Source organism: Nanorana parkeri, unplaced genomic scaffold, assembly GCF_000935625.1.
Source record: "Nanorana parkeri isolate BGI_ZX_2015 unplaced genomic scaffold, ASM93562v1 scaffold743, whole genome shotgun sequence".
NCBI classification, from domain to species: Eukaryota; Metazoa; Chordata; class Amphibia; order Anura; family Dicroglossidae; genus Nanorana; species Nanorana parkeri.
The window spans coordinates 367229-381013 of NW_017307011.1; the positions used below are offsets into that span (position 1 = coordinate 367229).

Here is a 13785-nt window from a genome sequence, read left to right on the forward strand (position 1 = left end):
CCATACGGACCTGGCATTTACAGTTCTACTATAAGCTGATGGTCGCTTTAGCGACCATCAGCTTATAGTATAACTGTTCAGCAGACTGTCCCCTTTAAATTAATAGCTGTCATCAGCGGCTCACAAGCCGCTGATGACCGCTATTTTCAAAAATACCGGGCGCCCCCCGCCGGCACCGCCGCTGCCGGCCGCCGGCATCTGGAGTCTCTCATCCCTCCCTGGAGCCATCCCAGGGAGGGATGAGGGACTCCATGGATCCCCACTGCTTGTAGGGTCTGTGGCAGCGGGGATCCATTAAAAAATCACCGTCGGGGGGGTCGGGGGGGTCCCGGGAACGAGCGGCGGCTGGCCGCAATTCAGGATGGCTGAGCGTCTTCTGTTCTGAGCCGCTGTCATCCTGTCAGTTTTTGGATGACAGCGGCTCTGTGTAGCGTGGCCGAGCGGGGGATCGTTAAATATCAATGATATTTAACGATCCCTCTGTGCAGAGCAAACACCGGAGTGATCGTCTGATCACTCCGGTGTTTGTAAATAACTGGGGACACATAGTACTATGTGTCCCCAGTTATGAATGAACAGGCTGCGATCTACATCACAGCCTGTTCATTCAAGAATTTATGAATGGGGACTAGCACTCACTACAGAGGCTCCTCCCCATTCAGAAACTAATGATAGTAAAATATTTTTACTATCATTAGTTTGTGAATGAATGAGAAGCCTCTGTACTGAGGCTTCTCATTCATTGAGTGCTGGGGCTGCAGAAAAAGAAATTGAGGACTTATGTCCTCAATTTCTTTTTCTATTTCAAAAGGGAAATGTCAGGGGTCTATTTAGACCCCAGATATTTCGCCGCAGCCCCCCCAACAGTAAAAAAATAAAAATAAAAAATTATTAAAAAATAAATAGAAAATGTAAAAAAATAAAAAAGAAAAAAAATAAAAATGTAAAAAAAAAATAAAATAAAAAAATGTGTACAAAAAAAATAATAAAAAAAAGCACAACCCCTCCCTCCCCCCACATAACATACACATATTGAGGTGTACGCCATGCACATGCGCTGCAGTGCGTTGTTAGAACGCATCGCAGTGCATGATTTTTTTAATGTATTTTTTTCTTTAAAAAAAAATTAAATTAACTGTGGCAGCGCATGGCAAAGCTTTGTGACGCATTGCCATGCGTTGTGATCTTTGTGTTGCAATAAATATACGCCTGTATCATTTTATCACAACACAAACACCAACACAGCGTGACATTTTTTTTTAACATAAGTTGCTTATTTACAGTTTTGCGTACCGTAATTTTTTTACCTTTTCGCAAAAAGGCGCAATTTCAAATTTGCAAATATTTGTTATTTATTAACTCAATACAGTTTTATCTTTTAGATTTAGTCAGAAAATTATTATTTTTTGTGCGCTGATACTGATTTTAGTGTGTTTTATCAATTGAATTGTGTATTTTTATCGGTTTAATATTAATTTGAGAAACATTTGCGCAATTATCGCAGGGCCTACAAATTTAGTATCACCAGCTTTTTATTCTACCGGGCCTGCGCTTTCAGAAAATATATGGTTTGGGGGGTCTTTTACAAACGCTAGTAACGCAGCAGTTGAAAATCAAATCAATGGGAAAAGTTGGCGGCATCTGGAGCCTCTCATCCCTGCCTGGAGCCGCTCCAGGCAGGGATCTGTGACTCCATGGATCCCCGCTGCTGACCCCCGCTTGTAGGGGCTGTGGCAACGGGGATAAAAAAAAATCTCCAGGGTTGGGGGGTGGGGCGCGGAGCAGCAAGCGTCGGCTGGCGGGGAGAAGCCACAAGTTTCAGGATGGCTGAGCGGTGAGGAGAACGGAGCCGCTGTCATCATGTCAGTTTCCGGATGACAGCGGCTCTGTGCGTGGCCGTACGGAGGATCGATAAGTATCATTGATATTTACCGATCCTCTGTGCAGCACAAACACCGGAGTGATCGCGTGATCACTCCGGTGTTTGTAAATAACTGGGGACACATAGGGGGTTATTCACAAAGCTGCCGAAGGCAGCCGTGTGAATAACCAACACGAAGTGAAGTGAGCCGAACGCCGTTCGGCTATTCACTTCAGGCTTGTACAGCTGATTTCAGCCGTACACCGACTGAAATCAGCCGTACAACGGCTTGCTGCGGCTGGGTTTGGGTCGGCCGAAGTGCAGAAGGAGTTTGACTCAGCTAATCCAACATCTGGATCGGCTTAGCCGAACCTCCGGCAGGCTACTCGTTGCTGTTCGGCCTATTCTCATAGGGCCCAAACAGCAGTGAGTGAATAGCCGAATGCCGGAGAGCGCCCTTCGGCTCAGTTATTCTATTCTGCTCGGTACCTCTGTGGTACCGAGCAGAATAGAAAAAGTAGAGAAAAATGAGAAAATGATTGGGCGGAGCTAGCAGTGACAGCTAGCTCCGCCAAACTTTTTCTATTGCACGGGACCAGTTGTCATTAAAATGAGAGCTTGTCGGAACCGGCGGTCATATCAAAGCCGGCTCCGACAAGCTCTCATGACAGTCCAGGGTGCCTGGTTACTAGGTAACCAGGAGATGCTGAACTGTCATTGCACACTGAGAACCTGGCGGAGCCGCTGGGATATAATGGCGGTTTCGCCAGGTTCTCGGTGTGTAATGGCAGTCCAGCGTCCCCTGGTTACTAGGTAACCAGGAGATGCTGAACTGTCATTACCCACTGAGAACCCGGCGGAGCCGCCGTGATATGGTGGCTCCGCCGGGTTCTCAGTGTGTAATGACAGTCCAGCGTCCCCTGGTTACTAGATAACCAGGAGATGCTGAACTGTCATTACACACTGAGAACCTGGCGGAGCCGCCGTGATATCACAGCGGCTCCGCCGGGTTCTCAGTGTAATGACACATCAGCGTCCGTGGTTAGCTGCTAACCAGGGGACGCTGATCTGTCTCTGCATGCAAGTGGCCGGAGCCAACCGTGAGATGATGGCTGGCTCCGCCAAGCTGTCAGTAGCAGGTTGTCGGCCAGCCATTCCAGCTTCGGCTTTCACCTCGGCTCAGTCGAGCCGAAGCATATGCCTTCAGCTCGACTGAGCCGCTCGGCCAACTTCGGGAGCTGTACGGGCTCAAGTGAATAGCCCGTACAGCAGCCCTTCGGTTCTACTCAACCGAAGGTGTCCTGGGGCCGAAGCTAGCCGAAGGATCAGCCGAAGCTATGGCTAGATCCTTCGGCAGCTTTGTGAATAACCCCCATAGTACTATGTATCCCCAGTTATGAATGAACAGGCTGTGATTTACATCACAGCCTGTTCATTCATGAATTTCTGAATGGGGAGTAGCACTCCCTATGGAGGCTTCTCCCCATTCATAAACTGCTTGATAGTAAATATTTTACTATCAGCAGTTTCTGAATGGAATGGGAAGCCTCTGTACTGAGTGCTTCCCATTCATTGAGTGCTGAGGCTGCAGAAAAAGAAATTGAGGATTTGGTGTCCTCAATTTCTTTTTCTATTTCAAAAGGGAAATGTCAGGGGTCTGTTTAGACCCCAGAGATTTCACCGTAGCCCCCCCAACAGTAAAAAAAATAAATACAAAATTATTAAAAAATAAATAAAAAATGTTAAAAAAATTAAAATAAAAAAATGTAAAACAAAATAAAATTATTTAAAAAAAATAAAAAATGTGTAAAAAAAAAATAATAAAAAAAAGCACAACCCCTCCCTCCCCCCACATAACACACACATATTGTGGTGCACACCATGCACATGCGCTGCAGTGCGTTGTTAGAACGCATCGCAGTGCATGATCTTTTTTATTTTATTTTTTTCTTTAAAAAAAAACATTAAATTAACTGTGGCAGCGCATGGCAAAGCTTTGTGACTCATTGCCATGCGTTGTGATACCTTGTGTTGCAATTAAATATACACCTGTATCATTTTATCACAACACAAACACCAAAACAATTTTTTACATAAGTCGATTATTTACAGTTTTGCATACCTTCATTTTTTTACCTTTTCGCAAAAAGGCGCAATTACAAATTTGCTAATATTTGTTATTTATTAACTCAATACAGTTTTATATTTTAGATTTAGTCAAAAAATATTTTTTTTTGTGCACGGATACTGATTTTGGTGTGTTTTAACAATTGAATTGTGTATTTTTATCGGTTTAATATTAATTTGAGAAACATTTGCGCAATTATCGCAGGGCCTACAAATTTAGTATCACCATCTTTTTATTCTACCGGGCCTGCGCTTTCAGAAAATATATGGTTTGGGGGGTCTTTTACAAACGCTAGCAACGCAGCAGTTGAAAATCAAATCAATAGGAAAAAATTGCAGAAAATTCAAAAATGGCTTGGCCAGCTGATTTGAAAAATGTTCCAGAGGGCTTGGCAGCGAAAGGGTTAAGGAACACATTTAGGTCACCTACCTGCCCTACTCTGTGGTTAGAGAATGAAGCTAAGAAAATGTAAAAAAAACATTGAGGGGGCTGGTGTAAAACACCAGTGTTTTTTTAAATATTTAATGTGTGAGGTCATTGTCATTATCACTGTTTCCTCACCTGATAATTCAGACGCACATACGGCAGTTTTGACTCTATGAGACGTTCAAACAGCGACACTTCAAGGTTAAAGTTCTTGGCCAAATCATAAACATTTGCGCTTGGCTTCAGCTGCAATAAAATATTAAATATACGTGAGATTAACCAATAGGTAATGTCTTCATACATGGCCATGGCAAGGTACTACAGTGAATGCAGACATATTTTATTTACAATATTTACCAGTATTTAAATAATAGTTTTGCCGGCTTTTTGTTTCACAGGGAAACTACTGTATAATAGTTTTGGATAATTTCAAATAATTTATTTCATTATTGTCATCATATTTTCATTTTTCAAATAATTATTTAATTACAAGTTACTTCTATAACAGTTCTTCTTCAGAGTATGGTAGGTTTTCCTAATAAGAAAGCTGAATGTTGCTTGCCTAATGGTATAGTACCTCCAGGTCTGCCTTTAGCGCTAATGGTTTTCACAGAATTCCTGCCAGAAGTGCCAAAGGCACGTGCAGAATTTCTGCCATTACCTCTAATGGTGCCTGCAGAATCCCTGCCAGGAATTTCCGATCTCCCTGAAATGAAGCTGTGTGTGTCACCTGATCCACGGTGTATTTAAGCACCAGCCCTGGAATTGGGTGGGTCTTTTTTACAGTTACCCTGCTTGTCCAAGAGAGCCGTAATACATTTTGAATTGCCTGTTTTCTTGCTGACCTGGATCGACTCAACTACTCTATGACTTGCCACTGTCCTACGACCAGCCTCCCAACCTGGCAATGCTCTAGTTTCTACCTAGTGTACTGTTCACTTTATATCCTCCTAAGCCCCTACTCATTCCTTGGTAGGGCAACCCCGAGGGTACCTGGCACCAGCACGTAGCAAAACCCATCTCCTGCATTAGGAGCTCTGGTGAAAACCATCTGCGTTTAGACTCTGCACCTTGGGTGAGTCTGTGTCACCACGAGGGTGTGTGTCCTTTTCCTGACTTCATATTCAGCTGTGTGCAGGACATCAAATTACACAGGCTATTCAAGCAATTCACGTGACATCTTGCTTTCAGGAGCCAGCTGTCACTTCCTCATGACACACAGCCGTCACAAAATTATGGACTTCAGGCAGACAAGCCTCCTGGGATGTGTTGCATGATCCCAGAAGGCCGAATGAATGAAGACGAGCCAATGGCAATGTCATCCTTGCCTAGATGAAGAAGGAGGAAATGGAAGCAAGTACCTGCAGAAAAAGCTACTTGCCCCCACACACACACACACACACACACACACACACACATGAGCTATACTGTTGGTGTTTGAAATTATAAGAAGTAGTAGAATTTTTGTGTGAAGTTAAACTTTAAAGTGACATAAGCTGGGGAAGTATGCATTGGAGAACTTTGCTGAATATAGATTCTGCTGACACATACACTTAAAAAAAAAATACATTTTGCCATTAGATACCAAATAAAATAAACACCGGTAGATGGTTTCCACAATTGTATATCTCTACCTGCTGATGGTCTCCAATCAGAATGAGGTGCTGACAAGCTGAACTGAGTGTGGTTATAATATGGGCTTCCAAGACTTCTGCTGCCTCTTCCACTATAACAATCCGCGGTTGTACTTCCTGGAGGATACGCCGGTATTTGGCAGCACCTGGCAGAAGGTCAAAGCAATCATTAGTTTTGCCATTCTGAAGGGGGGAAAAACATCCTCTTGTAATGTCCATCTACAAATGAAACTAACCAACCTGTGGTTGTCATTCCAATGACTTTAGCTTTCTGAAGGATCTGTAGGTCCTGTCTTTGTCTAAGCTCTATTAAACGATCTGCTAAGGCTTGATAATTCTGCTCATGAGTCAGAATCTTTAAACGAATATCCCTCTGGTAGAGTTGTATCCAGTACCTAGAAATTATTAAAAATAAATCAAAGTCAATGGTATGTTTCTTTAAACTGTTTAGGGGTGATATGCTAAATAACCCTTTTTAAACAGTTATTGTAGTATTACAGAATGCTGTAAAACAGGGTAGGCAACCTTTGCACTCCAGTTGGTGTGGAACTACAAGTCCCATGAGGTATGATGTGATTTGTAGTATCACCACAGCTGCAGTGCCAGAAATTCTGGTATGGGGGTAGGCATCAGGAGCATTTGGGTGATATGAGTACGATATAGTATCGTTATCGATGCATCCCTTCTGAATATATAACTCACAATACAGATGCAGTCTCAAGATCAGTAGTTTGGAAAATAAGGGGCAGTGAAAGGGTGAAAAAGAGATCTAAGCTGCTGAGAATCAATGAATGAGTCATTTTTAGATGTCTATAGACGTCCACCTCCCCACAGCTTTTTTTTAATAATACAGCGATAAGAAGGGGGTTAATGTTTGACCAACGTAGTTGTTGAGAAGCTAAATTAGGCAGCTGAGACAATCTCAAGAAAGGGATGAATCTCAGTCTATAAATAAAGGGCTTACTTATTACACCGTAGGTTAGAAAATGAAATAAGATGTAATTCATTGCTATAAGCAACACAGCCCCTGTCCTTTTAGAAGCAATATTGGTAAAGCTTTGTCTGAGAACCTTGCCAACATGGGATCCGGGAACGTCTATATCACCTGTACAGTCTCCATCGCGTATTTATATCCACACCCCAAATATCTACAATCTGGTCAACTTCAGCTTCTGTCATTGCTTCTGTTTTCTGCAGTTCATCCTTCATCCTTTTTTGTCTTCTCTTTTTCTGTTTCTTTGTCATCTTTAAAAACAAAAGATAAAGATGTTCATGCAGGAAATCATCACATCAAACCTGTTTTGTGCTTCCTATTAGGGATGCACCAATATCAGTTCAGATACCAGTGCCGATATTTGGCATTTTCATGAGAACTACCAGGGTGGCAGCGGTTGCAGATGGGACCTGGCTCTGGCGCTCCACCACTGTCCTGAAATCATTAGTCTGTATTGTTTTAGAAAAACTGTCACATGACAATAAATAAAAATGTATCAGTACTTGTATCTGTGAGTACTTGGGCAAGTATCAGTAATTTTACTTGAAAAAATGGTATCGGTGCATCCGTTATATGTTTATAAAAAAATTATCATACATGAAATAAGAGATGAACAAATCCCAGGAGCTCCGTATGCTCCTTACAAATGACAGCTGCCTCCTAATTTTTTAATTTTTCTCTAGTTTAGTCCTGGAGCTGGAAAAGTATCTGTACTTGTACCGAGTACGGTACTTGATATCTGAACATCCCTACTTCCTATCCATACAAGTTCAGTATTCTAGATTTTTTTGTAGTCATCAATTCATAGATTTAAGAGAGATGGAGTGAGAGTAAATCAGTTTGCTGATTGGAGAGCTGTACTTATGATTTTACGAGAGTCATGTCAGACTGCGTTACAGAATCTGCTGCTCACACACAGACAGCAGTGGTCTTGTGCAGACTGTGACCCAGGGTATAGGACATTGTGCTTTTGCTAACGCTGATCTTAAGCAACTCTTTTGCTAAATCAGTATTGAAAAAGTATGGGCCCGCGCCCTTTCAAGAAAACAGAAAACTCACTTCTTCTCCTGCCCGCACCACTGATCACTGCTGTAAGCTGCTTATCGTGCGGAATCTAACACTTGTCAATTTCTTAGTTCTCCTGCCAGGCCCTACTTCACTACAGAAGACAGTAGAGACATATTGAGGTGGTGAATTTCAACCATGGAGAGCACATGGGAGGGGAAATTCAACACTCCCTCAAGTGTTGGATTCTGCATGATCTTCAGCGGGTGTTTTCTTGTCACTACAGCACCACGTTCCTTAGCCAAGCGCTGAGTAGCTGTTCTGCCGCGCTTCTGTTCGCTATAGCAGCTTCACTGAACGTTTCGGCTGCACAGTTCTAAGCAAAATGGCGGAGGATTCAGTGTTAAACTCTGCCATTAGTTCACTTTCTACTGTTTTACATGGGGAAACTCGTTATTTAGACAGTTTTTCGTTCACACTCCTCCACCACAACATAAAATTGTAGGTTCCCACACTGAATTGTGATTTGCTCCATCGGGCTCAGGCACCCTTCTCCATCACTGCCAGGTGTGCCCACAATTAAAATGGCCGCTGGTGCTCTGTCCCCACCTTCTCCTACTATCCATGTCACACTCGGTGCCCTGCAGCCACATTCACTTCCGCTGCGAGTGCTAAGTTAGCAGTGCTGAGCGCTGACTTGCAGCACAGAGTTCAGCGGCAGTTTGCTTTAGTTGCTCAGCAGCTGAGCAACTAAACGCACCACAGGAGTGACAAGGTGATTGTGGCAGTAACATATACTTTCTGCCATAGGGTGACAATGCTCACTCATTGTACTGTGTCCATGGAGGAGAAGCATTGTCACCCTGGGCTGCTCTCCTGATTTTGACTATAAGCACCTCTCCCTCTCCTAGTCTTCATTACATAGGGAAGAGGGGTTGGGTAGTTCACAAAAGATAGCTGATAACATTGTTTGAGATTTCATTTGAGTACACGGGTGTTTACAAAGATGTCAAATGTCTGTGAGGATCAACAGGTATTTTTCTGTAATTGCAGAAAAATAAAAACGAATACAGCTACTACATCTAAGGGCTTGTGATTTTTATTGAGATATACTTTAATTATGAATAATCTACATTAGGGCTTTAATTGTCTATAGTTGATCTAATTGTTTTATCTGACTAAACAACTTTATATAAAACACTGAAAACCAAAAGAGGAAAAGTGGAATTTACCTGCCATTCCCCCTCTTTTTCCTCATTTTCCTGTGGCTCCTGGGAGTCCTTGTTTTCCAGTGACATTGCAAGCATAATGCTGGCTATTTCATTGTCCTTCATTTTAGCCTTTCTTTTTCTCTGCCTTGCTGCTTCCTCGTCATCCTCCTCATCAAGGGCACGTTCTTGGTGGATTAGGTCCGCCTCTTCCTGAATGTCAACCAACTCCTCTTCCTCTTGTTCCTCTTCATCCAACTCCTCAAGGTCCAACTGGGGAGCTGAAAGATCACCCAAAACAGGAATATGAAGAGTAAAAATGTGCTTACAGGACCAGCTACCAATGCTCTGGAACTACAACTAAATGTGTACTGAGGAAACCAGTAGGGATGCACTGATACCGATACTAGTATTGTTGCCAATACCGAGTATTTGGTTGAGTACTTGTACTCGCCAAAATGCGCCAATACCTTCACTGGTACCGGAAATTATGGTCAGAGGAAGATTTCCTCTGACCGGCAATGCCGCAGGGGAACATGAAGCTGGCTTCCCGGTCATTTAGGAAGCCGGGTAGCGCATAATGACCCGCCTCCCGGCTTCTGGATTGGCCGGGAAGCCGGCTCCATGCTGATTGGCTGGGAAGCCGGCTTCCTGGCCAATCAGCATCGAGCCGGGCCGAACAGCCGCCTCCATGCTGATTACCTGGGAAGCCGGCTTCCTGGGCAATCAGCGTTAAACCGGCTCCATGCTGATTGGTTGAGAAGCCAGCTTTCCAGCCAATCAGCATTAAGCCGGCTTCCATTAGGAAGCCAGGAGGCATTTCATTTTTCACCGCCCGGCTTCCTGATTGGCCGGGAAGTCGGCTCCATGCCAGAGGGAGCACCGGTTCTGGGAGGCGAATCTAAAAAAATCAGAAGCATGTGAAACTTCCGGGTGTGACGGATTCTACTTTTTCTAGTTGCCATCTGATGCTCCTCCCTCAGCCGCTACATCATTGACAGTGCTGAGACTATGAAGAAGAGAATTGCTCCTGAACACGTCTTTAGTTTATTTAAATAAAGAGATGATCAGGACCAGGCTGTGATCATGAGCCAAACACAGGGCAAGCAACCTGACAGTGGAGCTGTTCCTGAACACAGCCTCAGTGTCTTTGTTTACATATGCTGACACTATGTATAGGAGCAGACACAGCCTCAGCGTTGTCAATTACATGTAAGATAGCAGCCAACCGCAAAGGACAGCTGGAAAGAAAAGCAGCCGACACACCCGGCATTGTCTGATTCTTTTCATGCCTTCTCTGTCTAACTCTGCAATATGTTTAAAAAAATCATAGCCCGATGGGGGATATAGTGTGTTCACATAGAGCGTTGTTGTTTTTTTTAAATAAAATATATATATATATATATTGATGGTCCTAGTCACACAAATATCAACACTTGAATGATGTACATTACCTGCTTTCTGCATAAATGGTGAAGATCCAAGCCCAAGCCATTCAACAATGACGGACATTTTTCGTTTCGCAAGAGTTGTAAACTCATCATCATACTGGAAATAAATGATAATTGATCATTTCAGTTAATATAGTATAATCGTATAATAAGAACGGGGATTCCTGCAGCTATGAAAGTTACAACAGATAGCCAAGCTATCCTTACTGCGGGTAGTACACAGCAGAATTTACTGTATGTGTAGAACAGTCTTGTGTAAAGCTGGACATTCACCTATACAATTTTTTCATTCAGCCTGCAGGCCAAACAGGAGAAAATCTAACCGAACCATCCATCCCCAATAAACAGGGTGGATGGAGGAATCTCCCGCTGAGTTTATTGTATAGTCAGCTCCACATCAAAATCGAATGTTAGTCAAACAGTTAAAGGAGAAGTATTTGGAGAGTAAAATCTACTCTACCCAAAAGTTTGAGCCGGCGTGTCGGCTCCATAGCTCAAGAACTGAGTGATCACAAATCACTGATTGCTCAGCTCACGGCTTCTCTCTGCAGAGAGCGGTGACTGTCAGTCACTGCTCCCCGCTGGGATTCCATTTTCCATTCTCTATTCCTCCTGCACTCATTTACAGGACAGACAGGGGAGGGGTGGGCACAGCTGGCTCTAGAGAGGCAGAGCCAGCTGTCAATTAGGCAGCAGGGGGGATCCCAACATTATTGTCGGGATCTTTCCTAGCTGCATCGCGGCTCTGCTCATGTAGCAGGAAGCAGCCCGTTATATGCTGACTTTGGGTCACAGGAGTACATTAAGAAAATGTACTCTTGTAACCCAAAAGAGAGCTACAGCCAAAAAAAAAAGGTTTGGCTATAGTTCTCTTTTGAGCGCGCTTTAGAGTTTGCTTTAGACAAGTTGCTTCTACAGCTAACTTTTAGCATATCATTTACATAAAACATGAAAAAAAAATTATAATCAGGAAGCAATGCATAGAGCAGCGAATGATGGACATCCAAACAGATTTAAATGTACCACAGTCAAATCAGTGAAACATGACATCTCATTGGCTGTTCTTCGTACGCTGTTACTACGTTGTGACTACTGCTGGCCATACATGATCCAACTGGACGTTTTATGGACCAATTGTTTCAACATTTTTATCTAATGTAAAAAAAAATCTAATTTTTCTGATTCCAACCATTTTAATCCCTTTGGCCAATTTCAAGCATATAATAGAAGCTAAAGCTTGGATGGGTTTAGAAAAATACAAATGTCCCAACAGCTGATTAACGCAAGGGGAGCATTAATTGCGTCATACTTCACGCAAACAGAACAATTCTCACAGTGACAGCTTTGAACCAGCTTTTGCTATGAAATGCAATCAGATTGATGCATATTTATCATTGATAGTGTATCAAAGAGCCATTGCAACATCTAAAGTTCAGAATAATTGATCTATTGGATTAAAAAAATCAATCACTATTTCATTAGCAGTAGACTTGTGCGCCGTCTAAAAATTTGGTCCGTTTTGGAATATCCGTTATTTCGTAATTCGTGTCCGAAACTCAATTCGGATTCCTACGAAATACGAATTTTCGTTAGTTTCGGCACATTTTCGTAACTGTACGAACATTCGTTATGATGAAGTTAAAAAGCAAAAATACCTTTGTTAATATTGGAGTCGATGTGGTAGTTGTTTTTGTATCCGAAATACGAATTCCGTTAACGGATTCCGTATTTCGGATTTAAAAAAACTATTATCAACTCCAATTTAAATGTACTTTGCTTTTTAACTTCAATATAATGAATGTTCGTAACGGAACGAAATTCCGTCAACGGAATTTCGTATTTCCTGCCTGTATTATAATGCAACTCTCAGCAGCAGAAGAGAAAACCTCTGATTGGTCAACCAAACAAAATACGAATTCCGTTAACGGATTCCGGATCCAAATTTCGGATAAAAAAAAAAAAACTACAATAAACTCCAGTATATTAACAAATGTACTTTGCTTTTTAACCTCAATATAACGAATGTTCGTAACGGAACGAAATTCCATCAACGGAATTTCGTATTTCCTGCCTGTGTATTGTAATGCAAGTTGCAACCCTCAGCAGCAGCGGATCCGTATTTCGGATTAAGAAAAAATTCTTGTCATGTTGTTCAACCTCATTTACAGGGGTAATATTAGTTCCCGTTTCAAAGAAATTCGGATCCGAAATTCGTTAACGGAATTTCGTATTTCGGATATAATTCGGAAACTGCAATTCGGATTTCGAATGCTTCTGAATTTACGAATTTCAGGAAAATTCGTACGAATTTCGATTTGTAACGAAACGTTATGGCACATGTCTAATTAGCAGACCAGTCACATGCACTGCGGCATCCCACAATGAACATGCCATGAGTTTTGGTGGGCAAAAAGTCACATCTCTGTTTTAGGGCGTGCTTTAAAATGAAAAACTTTAAATGCCTTATCGCATGGTAACGTATTGTGTTAATGTAACTCCAACAGGTAAAAAAACACATATGTATAAAACCTATACTTCCTATACTATACTAAATTTCCTATACTTCTTAGCGCCACCTAGGGGTGCTGTGCAAAGGGCATCTGTCCAGCCATATGCTGGTTTGATAAATAAACCTAATAGTGTGAATGGGACCTAAGGGATCATTTATTGGGCTGAAATTGGCATAACAAGCAGACTTGTCTTACCGTCATGCTATGTAAGCTATCCCAGTGGTGATCTAAGATGTGTTTCTCTAGGAACCTTTCATGAATAATACCAGCTGTTGAGCATTGCAGAAGCTGTCCACCTTCAAAGAGTTTAGATTCTGACAACTTCATTTCTTGTAAGACCTTAAATGGGTAAAGACAAATAGAAAATAGGAGGTTTAAAGTATCAGCATTTAGTGACAGGTAGTGGTGGCAATGGCATCTAAAATCCAGGAATGTTTAACAATGTATTACAAATATGTTATCAACATAAATATTACGAACACTCCCCTTATATTATGTTAAGTACCAGTGAGATCAGGTATTGAATATATACTAGAGAGAGAGAGAGTATATGTATATATATATATAT

At 42.2% G+C, this 13785-nt stretch overlaps 1 protein-coding gene across 1 annotated transcript in view; it reads right to left on the reverse strand.

Moving 5' to 3' along the window:
- ZNFX1 (zinc finger NFX1-type containing 1) overlaps nt 1–13785 on the reverse strand; it is a 54589-nt gene that overhangs the window by 4549 nt on the left and 36255 nt on the right. Inside the window, exons 12-18 of the mRNA XM_018564293.1 lie at nt 13413–13556; nt 10711–10804; nt 9281–9537; nt 7155–7294; nt 6290–6444; nt 6050–6195; nt 4551–4661 (exon numbers count right to left, since the gene is read on the reverse strand). Of these exons, the coding sequence (XP_018419795.1) occupies nt 4551–4661; nt 6050–6195; nt 6290–6444; nt 7155–7294; nt 9281–9537; nt 10711–10804; nt 13413–13556 (1047 nt within the window). The remainder of the gene's footprint in view (nt 1–4550; nt 4662–6049; nt 6196–6289; nt 6445–7154; nt 7295–9280; nt 9538–10710; nt 10805–13412; nt 13557–13785) is intronic.